The sequence below is a fragment of the Astyanax mexicanus genome, chromosome 14, assembly GCF_023375975.1.
Source record: "Astyanax mexicanus isolate ESR-SI-001 chromosome 14, AstMex3_surface, whole genome shotgun sequence".
NCBI lineage: Eukaryota > Metazoa > Chordata > Actinopteri > Characiformes > Acestrorhamphidae > Astyanax > Astyanax mexicanus.
In genome coordinates, this window is record NC_064421.1 from 47,796,759 (window position 1) to 47,817,832 (window position 21,074).

Sequence of the window (21,074 nt, forward strand, 5' to 3'; positions counted from 1 at the left end):
AGCGCAGTGAGAGAAGGGGGGGGCGTGGGCGGACGGACAGGTCATCTGTTCTGAGAGCGGTGGGTCTGACAGCTGTGGCGGAGGCAGAGCTAGCTCGCTAGCTTCCCATCCCGAAGAAAGGTCAGTTTATCCGTAAAACAGCTTTAAAACAGCTTTAAACAGCTGAATTTAACCCGGGGTTTCCGCGGCGGGTAGATATATCTGTTTTATATGGGAGCAGCACTGGTAATTTAGTTGACATCTAGCGTTAGCTAGCAGGCTAACGTTACTGGAAGCCTGTTAGTTAGCTGGCTGGGGTTAGCCTAGAAGCTAACGAGCTGCTAGCTGTCAAATTCTTCACCTCAGCTAGCGTTAGCCTACAAATCTCAAAAACGATCTAAAATAATTAAAATCTGACTAAATAACTAGATAGTTAAAAGGGGATGAGCATAGAATTACAGATACATTTGGTTATCTAACTGTTTATCTATCTATTTTTTGGTTTTACTAAACACTGGCTTAACGTTATCGTTAGATTAGCTAGCCGGTGTTCTGTCAGATTGTGCCTCCCGTCGATTATATGATTCTTTCCACCAGTGCCTGCGCGGACCCACATTTTTTAGTAATTTTTCACGTTTTTATGATTTATGATTTTTCTTATAAACGTCAACTCACTGTTATTTTTTGTCTGAGTGATACAAACGTGTAAATAGCAAATAGCAATAATAAGCTTTAAAAATACAAAATACGAAAAACAAATCTAATCACTAATCATGTCTCATTATTTTTTACTACTTTATCATTTTTTTACATACAGTTAGTTAACATTAGCAAAATGCTAATCCTGTTGGAAGCATATTTCTTAAAGTGTGCTTTTTTTGTACGTTGTACACACTTGGGTTGCACGATTTGGCAAGGTAGCACAACTCGACAGGACACCGGCTCGTTAGCTATTGTCTGTACTAACGTTATTCTTTTGTTGGGGAAGAAATCAAGAATTTGCACAGTTTAACATGTTATTCATATACAAAATATATTTTTAGAAATATGATATATCAGCCTAAAGCTGACAAACACTTTAAAGATGTTAGAGACACAGTTTTAAGGTGGTTTAATTGGTGTTATATCCTTTTCTGTGTAGGTTCAATACTGTAAACACCTAAGCATTCTTACCTAGCTATTCTAGTGCCTTGTTCCACATTTCATAGTATAATTTATATTTTTGGCTAAATAAATTCTAGGACAGTCGTTCTATTATAACATTTTCCATTAAATAGTTTTTCCTTATAGTAATAGAGGATGGTTGTGGCTCTTTTTATGATAGTAATTTTTTTTATTGGTTATTAATGCAGAAGATAAAATAATTTTAGCTAATACTTTTACTTAGCTACTAGGTGTACATACAGAGGTGTCCTCTAAAATCAGTCTTGGAAAAAGTGGTATTTTAACATTTGTAATTTAAATAAAAGCTCAGTAGTTAATATTTTGTCTTAAAACTATTACACCTAGGCCAGGCTTTAACATATAGACATGACCCTTCTTTTTACATCTTTTTGTACAAGTCCATGTAATGTATTTAATATAATATTTTCATTTAAATAGATCTTAACTTCATATTGGGTGTAGAAAAGTTTATGTTGCTCTCTATAATAAATTACAGGAATGTTCATCTAAGAATACATTAGTGTCAGTATTTCGTACATTTCTAAGCTTTATCCTCTTGTGGATTGTGATTCTTAACCCATTATAAAATGACCTAAATTGTGGTTAAAGTACAATATTGTAAGCGTCACATATGTGTGAAGAGGTTAATATAAGCTTTAGGTCACATTGCGCTGAATTGGGGAAATAAAACAAGGAAGTTTCACAGTGAGTCAGACAGGCGGTCAGCAGGTGTGGGAATATTAACTGCACTGAAACTAATGACGTTATCGTGAAATTTAGATTTTTGCGTAAGTGCTTTAATCAGCCAACCCGGAGTGGGAGTTTTCAACCTATTAGCTGTCTAGGTTCTTAACCATGTAGGGGCATAGCATTGTCCATTCAAAGAAATCACTATTTTTACACCATTAACAAGCTCAAAGTTGCTCCACACTTCACTGGTAGAATTCTTAGAACCCTGAAATATAAAATGAGGCACTGGGATCTTTAAAAGTGCACAGATGGTTCAATAAAAACACTGTTTATACCCACTGTACAATGAGGTAGCTATCTGGGTGCTGCCATCTTAAAATTTAAGTCATGATAAATTGACTGAAGAGCACAAACAAATAGGTAGGATAGAGGAACATATTTAAAATTAATTCAGTGGAAATGCATGATTTCCAGCTGTTGCAAAAAAAAATATCTGTATATTATATTATATTGAATTTCACAGATGTTTCAAGATTTCAAAAGTGCACTGTACCTGGATCGGTGAACATGCTTGCCCACATAAACCATTTTGTTTTATTTTGTAATTAAGGCATTTAGCTTACGGTCTCATATTCAGAGCGACTTACAAGGTTATTTCTTTTACAAAGGTGGACCAATGCAGTGTTAGGAGTCCTGTTAAAGGACTCTTATTAGTGTAGTGCAGCATTCAGTCACCCATGGCCAGGAATTGAACCCCAGTCTTCCACATGATGTGGCAGTTCGTTGGCAGGAAGTGGTGTTATCCACTAAGCCACACCAACCACAATTTTTGAGATTCCGCATAATGCACTGGAGTAAAAAATAAAAAGTCACCTAAAATTAAGTTAATTTACTTCAGTAATGTGCAAATACACAAAACAACTACTACACCTAAAGTACATAATGGATTTACTGCTTCAGACCATTCTAATGTAACCTTTCTCACAGAGTATTCTCACAGAGTAGGTACTGATCTTTATTGCATTAGTAGTTGTGCTCCTGCTGTGCTTCAGAGTTAATTAGCTAAATGTCATGGATTGAATATGATTTACAGGAGACAGGAGGCCTGTCGTGAGGGGTAAGATGTCAGAAGGAACTAATGAGAGGTCTCCATTGCTCCGGGTCTCCTTATCGCCACTTCCCACTCTGTCTTGGTCTCTGTTGCTCTTCCTGAGTCTCCTGTCTTCTTCACAGGCATCAAGTAAGTTTCCTACAACCACATTTGTGTTCTGTGCTGAAATGCAGATATACTATTGATTGATTGACCATATTTCTCGCACTGTGAGGCGCACTTAAAATCCTTAACTTGTTAACTTGCTGCTTAATATGCATACCCCACACCTTGACAGATGTCATTTTTACCCCTCAGTAGTGCTAATCTAATGGCTGATTGGTGCATATCACAGCAACATTTTACAGCAGCACCTCTGTATTAGCGTTCCTACCATTTCACCTGTTTCTCAGATACAGATTTAGACTAAACCTGGACTAAATTGAATTAAAATACTGTTTGTAATGGCTTTTAGTTTGGAACAAGACTAGTAATCTATTTAAGTTCATTTAAAGCTGAAATTACCCACTCACAAGTCTTAGGGTGTTTTCACACTAGCACTATTCGGTCCGGTTTTGTACCCTTAGTGCAGTTTGATTGAACAGGTGTGAAAACAGTAATCAAACTCAGGTGTGGATCAAAACAACAGAACTGAGACCAGATATTGTAGGTGGTCTCGGTCTGGTCCCAAACAAACTCTGGAGCGATTCGCTTGTGTTGAGAACGTGATCCGGTCTTTATCCAACCCAGCTATCAAATTTACTCTTCTTATTTGAGCCAAGCTTCTGATAAAGTGCAGTTTAATCTGATATATTAGCCAGATAAAGCTAATAACCACAGCTATGTACAAACGCTGTCTCTGCTGCTCCATGCTGTTTACATGCTCTGTCTGTCTGTGCAGCGTTCACTGCTCGCAGCCACGTGACTAGGTTTACTACTATTGAAAACACTGTGAAAGTGCAGCGTTTCAGCGTTCAGTATTAAAACAGCTTTAAAATGCGCAGATATATGCGTTGGAACACAGAATCTTCTTGCTATATTTAAGTTCTTGCTCCCGCGCAAGACAGCTATGACCAATCAGAGCATTGTTGGTGCGCATTTTGGTGCGTTTAGGTTTTTTTGCCTGTGTGAAACCAAACCAAAGAAAAAGAGAAAACGCTCCCGAAAGTAAACGAACAAAGTTTTGTAGGTAATATTTTTTTGTGAAAAAAAATGAAACATCTTACAGATTAAATGACTCATCTTTGTTATATAATCCCACCTCACACCCACTTGGGCTTATTTTTCAAAGGTTTCAATGGTGCTACCTCTGCCCACAACTCTGATCTCAAACTTCAAATACCTTCCGTATTCTCTAATCTCAGGACTGTATCTGATGCCTCTTTCTTTCTCCAGGTTGTGTGAGGCCGTTCTCCATCCAGCACGGCCGAGTGAATGTGACCGAGACCAACAGAGGCTCATTTCCTGTGGGCACTGTGCTCCAGTACAGCTGTGATTCAGGATACACTGTGGATGGTCCCAGCATCGTCATCTGCACCAGAGAGGGTCTCTGGTCTTCAGGAACCCCACACTGTTTACACAATAGCTGTGAGTGTTGCAGTGCGTTTCTGTATTTGCAAAACATTTTAAATAATATTTTAAGTAATTTGTTAATGAACAAATTTTTTTTAATGAAGTAATTTGTTAATGAACAAATTTTTTTTTTTTTTTTTTTTTTTTTTTTTTTTTTTTTTTTTTTTGTATAGTTGTTGCTGCTGGACAAATGAATTTCCCCTGTGGGGATTAATAAAGTATCTATCTATCTATCTATCTATCTATCTATGAAAGCATATAAGTAAAATGTCTGCACATAAATACATATTAAATATGCACGTCAAGTGAAGCTCTTTTGATCAAATGATTAATTGCATAATGGGTTAAGCTGCTTATTATTTTTAAAAGAAAATGACACTAAGAATGTCTTGAGTGCAATAAGAGGAAGCACTGTGGAAAATGACGTATATATCTTATTTTGTTTACCAAGCCACTCCTTTAGGTCAGATAATCATCAGTTAAACTGGAAATATGACTAATGCAGATAAACATAGTTGTTTTTTTTTTTGTTTTAGAAATAACTGAAGCTGTAGTTGTTGGTTTTGTCTGTTACTGCTTTATTTCCCAGCACTGTTGAGGGGTTGTAATAAGGCTGCTAAAGCCAGTATGTTCAGTAACCTGAAAGGTTCTTATGTAAGCCTTTAAGCCTGACCACTTAGTGTAAATGTATAAATACCCCCTGCTATAGACACAAATAACAGAGCTGTTTACCTGCACTGTATGTTCAAATGTGTGTGGACAGTGGACACCCCTTCTAATCAATGAATTCAGCTACCTGAAGTTAAACCCCTTGCTAACTAAGATGCGTGAATTCCCATGTAGAGAAGGATTGCTGAAAAAGGATGTTATTGAAGACATGCGTTTCTGTATTTGCAGCGCGTTACCGTTTTAGCATGGCATTTCTCTATTCGCAGCACGTTTTTCAATTTGCAGCACATTTCCGTATTCGCAACATGTTTCTGTATTCGCTGCACATTTCCGTGTTTGCAGCACGTTTCCGTATTCGCAGCACAATTTCGTATTCGCAGCACGTTTCTCTATTCCCAGCACGTTTCTCTATTCCCAGCACGTTTCCGTATTCGCAGCACGTTTCCGTATTCACAGCACGTTTCCTTATTCGCAGCATGTTTCCTTATTTGCAGGGCATTTCTGTATTTGCAGCACATTTATGTATTTACAGCTTGTTTCCGTATTCGCAGCATTTTTTGTATTTGCAGGGCTGTACCATGTATTTGCAGCACGTTTTCTTATTCGCAGCACGTTTCTGTATTTGCAGCTTGTTTCCGTATGCGCAGCGTGTTTCCTTTTTTGCAGGGCATTTACGTATATTTGCAGGAGGGTTCTGTACTTGAAGGGAGTTTCCGTATTTGCAGCATGTTTTCGTATTTGCAGCGTATTTCCGTATTTGCAGGGCATTTCTGTATATTTGCAGGGGGGTTCCGTATTTGAAGGGAGTTTACGTATTTGCAGCGCATTTCCATATTTGCAGAGCATTTCTCTATTTGCAGTGCATTTACGTATTTACAGCTCGTTTTGATGGATGTGTTTTGTGCTTTTGCAGCTCTATTTAATTGGCAGTACGTTGTGCTTTCTCTACCACTGTAAATTCATAGTTCTGCCTCTTTATTACTGTATATGGTTTATTAATTTTCTCTCTGCTGTTTTTCTTCCCTGTTGCAGATCAGTACACTGTAGATCAGTGTAATCCTCCGTTGGAGCCGGAGAACGGAGGCTATACCTGCCACCCGTCTCCATGTCATCACCTGTCTCAGGGCACAGTGGTGGAGTACTTCTGTGACGAGGGCTACACACTGAAGGGTGGCCAGAAATACCTCACCTGTCAGAATGGAGAGTGGGACCACTCCATGCAGGTCAACTGTGTGCCCACTCAAGGTGAGCAGAAGTGCTGTAGAAGTAGAAGTTGTGATATTCTCTATATGCATCATGAAGTGTTACCTCGGGGGACTGTGTAAGTTGTGAGGTTATATCTTGTGAGTGAGAGTGAACAGAGTCACGGCAGCTGCTTTGCATCCTTACAGCTAACAGGGCTAGGCTAGGTCAATGCTGACCTCCTTATCATCGCTAAGCTGCATTAAAACCATCCATTACCCTTTAAAAACCAAATAAAAGGAATTTTTTTGGCGCATGGCTCTTAAAATCATTAGATAATGGCTACGATTATGTGTCTGGACCTTCATTCCGTCCCTCCGGGCACCTGGTGGTCAGGGTGGGGGGTATGGGTGGATGTTGTGGTGTTGCATCTCATGGGGGAGCCATTGTTAATTCATTTATTTGTCTATACAATTATCTATGAGTGTATTTATTTATGTATTCATTTATATGTGGATTTATTTATATATACTTATGTCATTTTTTGTTCTCCATATTCTGGAAGTTTCCTTCTTTCTGCTTTTTGCAAATAAGTAATGGTGGACTTAGTTTGGTGATTCGTTTCTGAGTAATGGGCTGAAGGATGTAGGGGAGAGGACTCAAAGAAACTTCATTAAACTTAATATTTGTACATGATTTTGCCTAAAAATATAATTGTAATACATCGCCCACTCTTACATAATATGTTCTAGTGTGGGGAAACTGTGGTCGTGGTGTAACTGCCCCCTCTGGTGGTGGTGCAGGGTATGATGTACGATTTGATTGATAATTTCTTGGCGTGTTGAAATTATTATTCTTTTTCTTAAAAGAGAAGGTTTTACCTTCTTACCTTACGTGTCTCTTTTCTTTCTCCAGGTTGTGTGAGGCAGTTCTCCATCCAGCACGGCCAAGTGAATGTGACCGAAACCAACAGAGGCTCATTTCCTGTGGGCACTGTGCTCCAGTACAGCTGTGATTCAGGATACACTGTGGATGGTCCCAGCATCGTCATCTGCACCAGGGAGGGTCTCTGGACTTCAGGACCCCCACGCTGTTTACACAATACATGTGAGGAAGAGGATATTCTGTTTATTCCTATTTATTGGGAAATTTTGAGCTTAAATATATAAAAATACCTGTTTGTTCTGTGTTTTGCAGTGTGTGGTCCTCCGTTTGAGCCGGAGAACGGAGGTTATAACTGCCACCCGTCTCCCTGTCATCACCTGACTCACGGAACTGTGGTGGAGTACTTCTGTGATGAGGGATACACACTGAAAGGGGACTACAAATACCTCACCTGTCAGAATGGAGAGTGGGACAGCGCAGTGCAGATCAGCTGTGTTCTCAGCCAGGGTGAATTAAACTCTCTCCTATTCTTTCCTAGCCGCTTTATAATCCGGTGCTCCTTATGTATGAATTCTATCAGTCAGGTATTAAGGAGCAGTGAAAATACTTCACTGAAGTACATAGTTATACAGGAGTTTCAGTTTAGCAGGGTGTTGCGCTGTTGGGCGACATTAACTAGTGGTTAGCTGCTAATGCTAATGCTGCTGCACCCAGCCTTAGTGGAAATCTGGAAATCTAAGCTTACTGGAAATAAACAAAAGCGCTTTACTCAAATAAAGAAGAGAAATCTGTGTAGATTAACATCCAGCGCTCATTTGACTTTAAAAGAAAATGTTTTTCTCTTTTTAAGAATTACAATTTTGTTGACTTAACTTAGCTTTACTTTATTTAGTTACCACCCATAACCACCCAGCGGCGAGACCTGCTGAATTAGAAGGGAACATGGACACTCCCCTGTTCCTTACTATTGTCTCATAATGTGCGGCAGAATCCGGTACACCTTATAGTATGGAAATAAACCAGAAAACAGGTGTTCATTGACAGTACGCCTTATAATCTGGTGCAAAAATCATGATAATTGTTGTGACCCTATAACTCTTTTTCTCTAAACAGAAAAGAACGCATCTCCTGTGCTGGGCATGAACACACTGTCCATCGTGGCATCCACTGCCAGCTCTGTGGCTCTGGTCCTACTGCTGGTGGTCCTGTTTGTTTTACTGCAGCCCAAACTGAAGTCTTTCCATCATGGAAGGTAAGTGTCAACTCAGTCATCGTCTCATTTCAGATTTTTATTCCTTACTAAACTAAAAGTTTGGAATAGGGAGTCAGTCATTAAAGAAATTGAAAATTTAAATTTACACAAAATCTTTTTTAAGCTGAAGCTGCAGCCAGATATTTTAATGTGAAAATAAATGCCAAGCTATTAAAAGTGCACAGAATATGTTGCAACATACCACATTATAAGGCACACTATCAATAAACGTCTATTTTCTGGTCTATTTTCATACATAAGACACACTGGATTATACGGTGCGTTATGCAAAACTTGTAAGGAACAGGGGTGTCGCCATGTTTTCCTTCTAATTAAGCAGGTCTCACCGCTGGGTGGTGGTGGTGGGGTAACTAGTAACTAGTAAAGCTAAGCAAACAAAACTGAAATATATATATATATATATATATATATATATATATATATATATATATATATATATATATATATATATATATATATATATATATATATGTATATTTATTATTATTATTATTATTATTTATTTATTTATTTTTTTTTTAAATCAAGCGAGCGCTGTATGTTATTCTACACAGATTTCTCTCCTGGAAACTGTTTATTTGGGTGAGTAAAGCTTAGGTATCCAGATTTTCACTAAGGCTAGGTGCAGCAGCATAAGCATTAGTGGCTAACCTCTAGCTTCACACACTTCGAGTGTTCCAGTAAGCAATGGCGATATTATTAGCTATTGGTTTATCCCACTAAGCTTGTTTTAATATGGTAAACACGTAGACTACAATCCAGTATACTTGCCTCTGAATGGCGAAAGAGCTAGCGCTTAGCATGGTTAGCGGCTAATGCTAATGACTTTACTGCTTCTAAATACCTGACTGGCAAAATACTTATCTGCTGCAGAGGTTCCTATTCTAATAGCAGTGCTTCTCTACAGTCATTAAAAAGGTTTTTTTTTTTTAACACATTTGTAAATTCTGTGAACTCTCTCCCTCTCCTCTACTGTAGGCGAGATCAGGGAGGCTCAGGGCAGCCCGTGACCATCATGGTGGAGGGCGTTCAGGTGACGCTGCCATCATACGAGGAGGCTGTTTCTGGAGCTGGAGGTCCTGCTGTGCCCAGAACTCACCTGAACCCACAGCTGGAGTCTTTAGATCAGCCTCCTGCAGAGGACTCCTCCTCCTCCTCACACGCTCAGCTGGCAGAGATCGCAGTGGTGCATCGGCCTCCCTCCTCTTCCTCCTCCTCCTCCTCCTCCTGGTCTCTGGACACTGTGCAGGGGGCAATGGCAGCATCCGCAGCGCTGCAGCACCATAACCCGGAGACCAGTCAGCAGAACAGTATGCTGTCTCTACACAGCCCAGAGCAGGACACGGCGGATGGTGAGAAAGCAGCATACATTTTATAGACTCTCTCTCTCTCTCTCCCCCTCTTCCACTCTCATTTTATTGAAACACATCTTAGTAGACTGCCCTGAACTTGTAGCCACCAGAAATAACTTTTTTATAGGGTTACAAATATGAACAAACTGTTAAAAAAAATCCACTAGCTTAAATACTTAATTTTCTGGAAGTCCTTCATATGAAGAAACTCATTTAAGTCTGTGATGAGTCACGAACATTGTTGATGCCGTAAAATAGCCAATATGTTGCTGGTATGTCACAAAACACAAACAAACAAACAAACAAACTAATTTTATTGAGACTAAGACTGCATAATTGTAGTTTAAATCAAAACTTAATTCCCTAATAGTGATACCTAAAAACCTAATAGTGATCAATATATAGTAATAGAATTTTTATCTAGTATAGTATATATCAGGTTTTTCACACTATAAGGTGCACGCTGGATTATAAGGCACATTATGTGACACTAGAGTGAATAAGGCGCTTCTGTTTATTTACCGTAATGCTAATGTTGCTCTAGCAGTGCTAGCCAGGCTTAGCAGCAGGCTACAGGCCGTAAATACTCACCTCTGAACAGTGAAAGAGCAAGTGCGGTTAGAGGCTAATGCTAATACTGTTCCAGTATCTGTGCTGGAGAACTGAACTGAATCTCCTGTATAACTCTGTACTTCAGTGGATTGACTTTACTGCTCCTTAATACCTGACTGATAGAATTCATACATAAGGAGCACCGGATTAGAAGGATTATAAGGAGCTCTGAGGTGATTTACTAGCACATTAAATTGTGAAAAATACGGTATTTATGATGTAGCATTCTCTCTCTCTCTTTATTAGTATGAAACATGTAAAAGGCTGTAAAGTAAAAATGAACTAACCCTAAGCCACACAAAAAATAACTGATATGTCCACACTCTTCCCTGCAGACATTCCCCTACTGAAGGAATCCTGAGAGTCTGTGGACCCTGATCCTCCAGGCTGAAGCTCAGCCAGAACTCCGGGGCCACGGAGGCTGCAGCCCTGCAGGCCTGAGCGCTGTGATCCCCTTCTGTGCTGCACCTGTACCAGACTCAGCCCCGCCCATCTCAGGTGATATTCAACTAGACCCGCCCCCCCACGCCCAACTGGTACCATGATACAGACCAGTCAAGATCTCCCAGCTCTTTATACACACACACACACACACACGTACATACGTATCCCCTACAGTTCAGACGGTCCCTCTGCACCCCTGAGGTGTGTGTGATGGAGACGTAGCAGAGAGACACAGCACTGTACAGAGAGACACAAAACAACATAAAGCCTTCAGATATTAATAATAATAATATTTTATTATTGAACAAATTCTGTGATCTGTGTTTCCTAATGGATCAAAAACCCCACAGTGATCACAGTGAAGCAATGCCACACCCACCCAAATACCCCACTAAACCCCACCTATCTATCCCACTAAACTCCACCTACATACCCTATAAAAACCCACCTATTTAACCCACTAAACCACACCTATCTATCCCACTAAAACTCCACTTTCCTACCCTACTGAACTCCACCTACTTAACTAAAACCCCACCCAAATACTCCACTAAACCCAACCTATCTATCTCGCTAAATTCCACTTATCTATCCCACTAAACTCCACCTACATACCCTATAAAAACCCTACCTATTTTTCCCACTAAACCCCACTTACCCACCCCACTGAACTCCACCTACGTAACTAAAACCACACCCACCTATCCCACTAAACCCCGCCTACCTACATACCTCTCTAAACCCCACTGATCCCACTGAACTCCGCCTACCTGCCCTACTAAACCTCACCTATCCCACTGAACTCCATCTACCGAACCTACTAAACCCCACTCATTTTACTGAACTCTACCTATCCCACTAAACCCCACCTACATATCCTACAAAACCCCACCTATCTACCCACTAAAAACCACCGACCTCTCACTAAACCCCACCTACATACCCCACTAAACTCCACCTACTCCAATGAACTCCACTTACCCCAATAAACTCCACTTACCTGTCCCACTAAACCAATCTACTTAACTAAACCACACCTACATACCCCACTAAACCCCACTGAATCCCACCTACCTACCTCACTGAACCCCACCTACTTAACTAAACCCAGACCAACCTATGCCATTAAACCCCACTTACCCCGCTGAACTCTGCCTACCCCACTACACCCCATCTACCTACCCCACTAATCCCCACCTACCTACCCCACTGAACTCCACCCCACCTTTATGTACACAAGCAGGGCACCACTCGACATTGTGAATGATGCATGGAACACTTGTGCACTGAGAGGTTTTCTTTGTTCCTAATTTTTTAAAGACTTGATTGAATGCGTCCATCCCACCTGTAGCAAATTAGTGGCATGTTAAAAAAAAAAAAAAAAAAAATGTTTTGGTGTATACACCCCGGAAAACACCGTGATAAGGGCTATTTTTACCCTCATCCTTTTCCATCTGCGTTCATTTGCCACTGTCAGACATATTAGTTAAAAGAGTAAAAATCTTGTATTTTGATCTTTGATGGAGAATTGGCTGCTGGACAGGTTTAAAAGTTATCATGCATTATTTTAAATATATTTCCTGACTATATAAGTAAAAATACAAGTAATTATTGACCAATCTTTCTTAATTTTAAAATGGTTTGAGAGGTTGAGGGTTGTTACAGTGTCATGGTTTCACGGTTCATCACATAGTGTTCTTCTTTTTCTTCTTCTTTTTAAACTAAATGACTAAAATCTACTTCAAAATGTTCACAGTTAAGATGTATGTGTCCACCATTGGTGGATCTCAGCCCACACTAGCCACCACCTTGTATTTCTTGATTCAAACAGAAATACATTCTGCTTAATTTAAAGATTCACCGAGTTATAAACATCCCTTTGCTCCTTTTTAGCTTAATCGTTTTTAAAAAAAGTGATGTGCATACTTTTTTAAGTGTCTTTCTTCAGTTTATTGCTGAATAATATTAATATTGACGCTCGACAATAAGCAGGGCTAGCTGCTTGGCTAAGAATTTCTTCTACAGTTGTTTTAAAGATTTTCTTCCGCTATAACTAAGGCTGTATCTCTGAAAACATTTTGTCCTTTGAGTTTTAAAGCTGTAAAATTGACTGTGGGGGAAAAGGCAGGTAGGCATTTTTTGCAGCAGTGCTGTTAGCCAATCAGAGGCGATACTGTATGTTTGCATGTATGAATATTCATGAGCAAGAGCCAAATCCTGTCTTTCTTCAGAGACCACTAATCCAGTGATTTAAAGCAGGGCTAAATAGAAACACCTGATAACTTTTTTTTCTAAAAAAAAAAAAAAAGAAAATGACTTACATGGCATTCATTCATACTAGAGACACAACTATACATTTTAATATGATTAAAAAAATGATGGAATGAGACCTTTAAATGTATTTATTATCTTTTTTTATCCCAGTGTTCACCTTCTCTTGCACATAAAGTTAGTTTTAAGTTGTTAAAAATATTAAATCTCCCCTCCTAAAATTCTCTGTCCAAATTAAGACTAAGGTTATTCATAATTATTGAAGTTAATTGTTTGAAACATGATGTGGATACTGATGACCTGATCATGTTGCAGGACTTTTACTTCAAGCTTTCTGCAGAAAAGATTGGCTTAATTTACATTTACTAAAACATACAGCTAAAAATACATTTAGGCCTTTTAAAACATATAGATTATGGGTGAAAGTTGGGCCAAACTTGATAAAAGTTTGGTTTAAACTGATCTTGAAACCATGACACTGTATTCATTCCTTAAAAACTTTACACAGTAGCAACTCAAATTTTTATATGTTGTATATACAGCTCTGGAAAAAATGATAAGATCACTTCAGTTTCTCAATCAGTTTCAATTTATGGGTTTATGTTTGAGTAAAGTGAACTTAAAAAAAAAAATATTCTCATTTAGAGCATTTATTTGCAGAAAATGAGAAATAGCTGAAATAACAAAAAAGGTGCAGAACTTTCAGACCTCAAATAATGCAAAGAAAACAACAAGTTCATATTCATAAAGTTTTAAGAGTTCAGAAATAATCAATATTTGGTGGAATAACCCTGGTTTTTAATCACAGTTTTTTTTTTTCATGCATCTTGGCATCATGTTCTCCTCCACCAGTCTTACACACTGCTTTTGGATAACTTTATGCTGCTTTACTCCTGGTGCAAAAAAAAACATTTAAGCAGTTCAGTTTGGTGGTTTGATGGTTTGTGATCATCCATCTTCCTCTTGATTATATTCCAGAGGTTTTTTTAGTGGTCTCCTATGTTTTCCAGAGCTGTATTGTCTCTATATTTGGCTCTTTTTTATATTTGATATAATTAGGAAGGTATTTCCTTTTTCCTTCTACTATAAATTTACCATTTTGAAGATATACCTTTTTACGAGCCTGCAAAACTATTTGGGTGCCCAAAAACATTTCTTTTCTTTTTTCTATACCTTTTAAAAGAAGATGAGTCGGGCCACAGACTGTGTGTGTGGTGTCTCAGTGGTCTATAAGTGAAGGCATTGAGCAGTTTGACTGCGTTCCCACAGAGAATTAAATAACATTAAACAAATGTTTACTCTCCTCACAGCATTACAGCTGGTGTGCGTGTGCTGAGTGTGCTTGATTGGATGATAAAACAGGCTTTTTTCATATTTTATATTCGCATTTGACTGTGCTTTTGAGAATTTTATTCAGTATACTGACTGAAAAACCCCCTGGGCTTTGTATATGACGTGCTATTGATTAGCATTGTAAAGCTCTATTGTACTCATATGCAGGGAGGAACATGTTAAACGCTCTCTCTGCTGATACTTTTGCAGGAGTCGAATCATAACTTAATGTAAATGAATTTATTTAATACCAAAAAAGTGATGTCTTGTACTGTATGACTGACTGACTGATATCTGTTTTCCTTTCGGAACAGAGTGGAGTAAATTGCGAGGAGTAGTACTTTGTGTTTGTATAAAGATTTAATTTATATCTGCGTTGTAAATAAGTTGTGATGATTTCTGATTAAATATTGTTTTACTTGTGTAAACGTAACTTTGGCTTTGTGGTGTTCTTTTCAGTGCTTTGTACACATTCACATTCAATCGACAATACACACATGGACAAAATTGTTGGTACCCCTCGGTTAATGAAAGAAAAACCTTCAATGGTCACAGAAATAACTTGAATCTAATAAATCAAATTCTATTAAAATAAACAAAAGAAAATCAGACATTTTCTTTAAACACATGAAACAGGCCTTCTGCACAACCTTTTGAGGCAATCACTGCAATCAAACAGTTCCTATAGTCTTTCTTTTTAGCTTACAACTAAGTAACAACATCTGTTACTTAGTACACCAGTGACGACTTTCTTCTTCTTTAGGACCTATCAAATGGTTGTTCTGGATATGGGCCAATATTTGTGCTCTAATGGCTCTGATTGATTTTCCATTTTCTTTCAGCTTCACATTTGCTTGTTTTTTATGCATTAAAACCCAAATATTTCAGTGCTATTTATTGTTTGAATCATAAATTTATCAGGACACACCTGGGCAACAAAACACACCTGACAGGTGCTGTACATACTCCAGTACTTTTCATTACAAGACAAATGAGTGGGTTCAGATAAACAGTGATATCTTGTGAACTGTTGGTCAGATTTCGATATAAATACCTGGAATTAAAAGAAAATGTTGTTGTTCTTGTATCATAATCATCTTTTAATATCAAAGGATTGGCCTCACTGTTATAGAACTTTTAAAAGGGATTGTATGGGAAAAAAAAATCAAAAATCATGTTGCAATCCAGATTGAAAACAGAATAGTACTAGGAAGTGGGACATTACATGGATGGTATTTAAGTATGGTAGTTTTTAATTATAAGTTAAAAGTTTAAATAAGGTTTATCTACAATAAGTGGTTTAAAATGAATTAATCAATTAATCAATTAATGTATTAATTAAATAATACTACTTTGCTTTTTTCTCTTCAAACTATTGTTTTAAGACACATACAGATGAAATGATAAAAAATTAATCTGTACAGCTGATTTGCACCTCTAGAGCTTACATTGTTATATACAAAATATCTTTGTCCTTAAATATCACATTTCAGTATTCCAGCAATATTCCACTTTTTTTTTGGAAAGATTAAAGAAAAGGTGTGGAATGCCCTGTGTTCAGAAGGAATGGGGAAATGTATAAAACTCTTTAGTCAGCACAGAGTTCATTACAAAAAGTCGATTACACATTTGTCTCACACATTTAGTGCATATTTTGACGTCTGTTAATCATTGCTTTGTTTCTCTTGTTTTTGGTCAGATTTATTGGTCAGAAGCGTAATCCTTCCAGCTGATTGGACTGTGCAGATCAAGTCTCTGGTTAGGGAACTTTAGCCTCTTCCAGTTTGTCAACAGCCAGGTAAATGCTTTTCTCTGCTGGAAATGACAGAAAAACACACATTATAACCCCTGGAATATGATGTTAACCTGATTTAATAAAATGGCTAAAATAGCTAAAGCAAATCTAACACTGGTTCTCTACACATCGTGTCAATATGCATTTAAAGGGGACACTATAATAAGAATAAATAAAAGAATAAATAAAAAAGTCCCTTTTTTCATCTGTATATCCTCCGCCTCTTTTTGAGCTGCTGCTGATGCTGTAGCATTACTGAGTAGCATCACAGCGCTAACGCTCGGAGGAAAGCAACACAGCGACTTGGTTCTGATACATCAGCTCACAGACGCAGCATTGTTCTGATCCACATCACCCTAGGAGTGATGAGAGGAAAGATTGCCATCTACTAAGGCTGGACCACTCAGCAATCTAAACTGAAATGTTTATTATTTATGATTATCAATTAATCAGCTGTTGAGAGATATACAATGAAGAGAGCACTTTGGTTTCTGAATCAGTTTATCTGTTTTTGCTATTTATAGGTTTATGTTTAGTAAATTTGTTTTGTTTTATAAACTACGGACAACATTTCTCCCAAATTCCAAATAAAAATATTGTTATTAAGAGCATTTATTTTCAGAAAATGAGAAATGACTGAAATAACAAAAAAGATGCAGAGCTTTCAGACCTCAAATAATGCAAAGAAAACAAGTTCATATAATAAATATATATTTGGTGGAATAACCCTGTTTTTTAATCACATTTTTCATGCAGCTTGGCATCATGTTCTCCTCCTCCACCAGTCTTACACACTGCTTTTGGATAACTTTATGCTGCTTTACTCCTGGTGCAAAAATTCAAGCAGTTCAGTTTGGTGGTTTGATGGTTTGTGATCATCCATCTTCCTCTTGATTATATTCCAGAGTTTTTTCAATTGGTAAAATCAAAGAAAATCTCTTTTAACGCACCTTCTTCGGTTGTGGGTTTACACCTTTGGTACCATCTGAAGATGATGATGAAGAGCAGAGCCTCACCACCCTGAAATATTATGTAAATTAGTGGAAAGAGATACAGGGGTCCAATGTCCTCGGGACGAAAAGCCACTTTCAGAATGGTGGAGCACAGCTGGATGTTTTGACAGCCGGTCTCCACTGCAATGGTCCTCTTGCACCTGTACACAGACATAGATAATGGAATTTTTTGACATTCTTTTGCTAAAAATAAAAGCGGGAAGCCACTTTTGGCAAATTCTTACTACACTAGTCCAGTTTTTCATTGATCGCTGATAAAAACTGATAAAAACACAGTCGCGTAGTGTAAACTACTAAAAAACGCTTGCCTGATGCTAGATATCTGACTCGTCGACTGGGAGTCAGGAGCAGCGGCTACATACAGCCATTGGAATTACAGATTAAGAGAGAACCACGGATCTAAAACACATCTCCTGCATTACCAGAGCAAAACGCTTATAGAGAGTCTGACCACTTTCTGTCCCCCTGTTTTATCAGTAAATGGGTGTTTAACTCTAGAGGGAGCTCGCGACTGAGTCCTCTACGAATGGGGTGAATGGAGCTAAAAACTTTAAATTAAAAAATAATAATAAACCACTTGTTATGAGTATTTCTTTAATTTTAGAAAGTAGAATAATGTTCATATTTGCTATAAAGTCATGCTCAGAACTCACTGGCCGTTCTGTTTGAAGACAGTTGACAGGATGTACCCGAGCAGGTAGCCAATGAGAGGCATGAGAGAAGCCACTGCCATGAGCTTTGGAGAGAGTACCACCCACACCGTTCCACCAATTGTGATGCCGGCCATCACACCAATCGCCGCAGAGGCTATTAGCAAGATGCTAATTCCAACCTGTTAAAGATAAAGGCCACATAAGCTTCAATCAGTTCAATCCTGGTAGAAGATGGATGATCACAAGCCATCAAACCAACAAACTGAACTGCTTGAATTTTTGCACCAGGAGTAAAGCAGCATAAAGTTATCCAAAAGCAGTGTGTAAGACTGGTGGAGGAGGAGAACATGATGCCAAGATGCATGATTAAAAACTGTGATTGAAAACCACCAGGATTATTCCACCAAATATTGATTATTTCTGAACTCTTAAAACCTTATGAATATGAACTTGTTTTCTTTGCCTTATTTGAGGTCTGAAAGATCAGAGAAACTGATTCAGAAACTGAAGAGCTCTCTTAATATATAATATTCTAATTTTCTGAAACACTGATTTTTGGGTTTTCACTGGCCAGAAGCCATAATTATCAACAATAAAATAAATCAGCCCGTGTTTAATCTATATAATATGAGTTTCACCTTTTGAACTGAATTACTGAAATAAAGTAGCTTTTCAACGATATTCTAATTTTTTGAGATGCACTAGTAACTATAGCAGTGGAGCGCTGATTAACTGCTGATTAACTATTTAACTTTAGGGTTTAATGGGGAGATGGAGCAGCAATTAATTATTATTGTCCATTCTCTGCCAGACCATTTAAGGTGGAACTAGCAAATGTTTTTGCTTGTTATGAAGAAAATAGCCAGAAAACATTAAACTATGGTAATAGGGTGGTTATCTTAATTTTTAACAAGAACTTTATACAAAATTTAGTTCTTCTCCCAGATTTATACCTTAATTATCAATGGTGAGTATCGTGGTGCCCAGTGGTTGATGGCGATGCCTATAGCACATGGTACTAAAGTCATGATGAGCGCAATAATGATCCCAGCATAGGGAACGGCGTTCTCCAGCCCAGAGAAGCCCTGGCAGTACAGAAAGAGGAGAAAGGGCATCGCGCCCAGAGCCGTGACCGTGGAGCATGTGGTCATCACAATGCTGAAGAAGAAAAAGAGAGAGAAAGAGAGAGTTTCAAAATCACATTTTTTTATATTTCAGATATAATAGTTACAGTAGAATGAAAAAGTTTGGGCACCCCTGATAATATTAATTTTTATGATTTTCCTTCATAAATCATTGGTTGTTCAGATCAGCAATTTCAGTTAAATATATCATATATCAGATGAACACAGTGATATTTGATAAGTGAAATTAAGTTTATAGGATTTACAGAAAGTGTGCAATAATTATTTAAAATTAAGATTTGGCAAGTGCATAAATTTGGGCTTTTTTGGGGCATTTTATTAATTTAAAAACCTTTAGCACTAATTATTGGAACACAAAATTAGTTCGATAAGCTCATTGACCCTTGACCTACATTCACATAGGTGAATTCTAAGAATTATGAGAAAGGGCTAAGGTGCAAAATTGCAAGTTTTTCCTCATTTTGCATCTCAAAACAGCTGTTAGTCCTGATGCTGTTAGTCTGCCTGCTGAAGACTCTGAACTGTTTCTCTAAAGACTCAACTTCCCAGCATGCACCCACACCAGACATACCTGACTCCACTGATCACATGACTATACTGAGTTCCCGCTCTCCAAGTTACTAACTGGCTCCACCTGTCCTCCCTAGTATATATACCCCTCAGTTTGTTGCGTAGTACTAAATCCAGTTTTTCTAGCTCTTCTATGACTCATTCTATTGTTTTACCTTCCTCGTTATTGACCCTTTTTGTAGCACTGTTTATCTTTTTTGCCATGCCTCATATTAGAGAGAGGAGAGACTCGTAGCTTTATAAAGGGAAATGGATGAGTTAGCAGCTCATATGTGGGGCATCTTTTGTTGGAGTGGAGAGTAAACAGCTGCTCTGAAGTTCATGCTCAGGTCCAGGAGGTAAAAAAAGGACAGGCGGTTTGCTTTTGCTGTTTTTGCACGTTTTAAGCCTTCATATGAAAGTAATTCAAATCTGATTAGAAAACATCGGATTTGGCATGTACACACAGTCATGAAAAAAAAAGTCTGATTTGAGTCACTTCAAACAAGCATTTTATTTATAGTAAAGTTAAACTGTACAATTGGAGGCTTTGTAGAAAAATGGTTGCAGGTTCTAAACGTTTCATAGGATATTTTTGTTTAACCCCTTGAATTAAACCTGAAAGTCTGCACTTTAGTTGCATCTTGTTTGTTTAATTTTAAATCCAGTGTGGTGACTAGCAAATCCCAAAACATAAAGAATGCATCACTGTACTATTTTTCTATTTTGGGCCTAAATATACATGGGGCCAACATGGAACCATGGAACCTTTGGGCAAAACCTTCTGTTTCTCAGTTAGGCTTCCTATAAAAACATATATAGGTGTGTTTTCAAGGTGAAGATTACCTTAAGTTCATGTCCCCTTGCAGAGCCAAGGCAAATATATTGGAGAGGTTCCCCCCAGGGCAGCATCCGCAGATCAGCACGGTGACGGCCTCAATGGCTCCCAGCTGGAAGACCTTGGCCAGACTGAAGGCGGTGAGAGGCATGATGCCAAACTGAGACACCAGAGCGATTCCGACCCCTTTAGGCCTGAGGACGTGGGCCTTGATTTTGGCGATCTCCATGGTGCAGCCGAGGGAGATCATGGTGATGAAGAGGATGATGATGGTGAGGCCGTTGATGGCCTTGTCCATGGCTGGAGAGAAGGGCGACTGGAACCCTCCTGTGCTGGTGGTGGTGTTTTCTGAGATGGTGGTGCCATAGCTGACTTCTCTTTGGTAAACTTCTGTGATGTTCATGATTGCATTTGAAGTGGCCGACCTTTAGTGTTAAATTATAAAAGAAATAAAAATGTGTTTGTACACTGATATGCCATAAATCAATGGAGTCATAAGAGACAGGAACTAGTTTACTACTTAGTTAACAATAATTTGGGATTTTCTTTTGATAATTTTATGGCAT

General features: G+C 38.3%; 2 protein-coding genes across 3 annotated transcripts; one reads left to right on the forward strand and one right to left on the reverse strand.

Annotated features, from left to right (window-relative positions):
- The first annotated feature begins 29 nt into the window (after window positions 1–29).
- LOC103038790 (sushi domain-containing protein 6) lies at window positions 30–14,948 on the forward strand. The gene is made up of 9 exons (XM_022672571.2): window positions 30–120; window positions 2,927–3,073; window positions 4,319–4,510; window positions 6,197–6,409; window positions 7,262–7,453; window positions 7,544–7,738; window positions 8,345–8,483; window positions 9,483–9,856; window positions 10,804–14,948. Exons 2-9 carry the CDS (start codon window positions 2,956–2,958, stop codon window positions 10,827–10,829), a joined length of 1,449 nt encoding a protein of 482 aa, XP_022528292.2. The 5' UTR covers window positions 30–120; window positions 2,927–2,955; the 3' UTR covers window positions 10,830–14,948.
- Window positions 14,949–15,745: 797 nt separating this feature from the next.
- LOC103037734 (sodium/bile acid cotransporter) lies at window positions 15,746–20,911 on the reverse strand. Of its 2 annotated transcripts, none has more exons than XM_022672570.2 (5): window positions 20,517–20,911; window positions 18,930–19,134; window positions 17,977–18,155; window positions 17,261–17,463; window positions 15,746–16,327 (listed from the first exon to the last, which is right to left on the reverse strand). In XM_022672570.2, the coding sequence occupies exons 1-5, from the start codon at window positions 20,909–20,911 to the stop codon at window positions 16,275–16,277; spliced, it is 1,035 nt and encodes a 344-aa protein (XP_022528291.1). In that variant the 3' UTR covers window positions 15,746–16,274. The 2 variants fall into 2 exon arrangements, with proteins under 2 accessions (XP_022528291.1, XP_022528290.1); XM_022672569.2 differs by having other exon boundaries at window positions 15,746–16,330.
- Window positions 20,912–21,074: the final 163 nt, after the last annotated feature.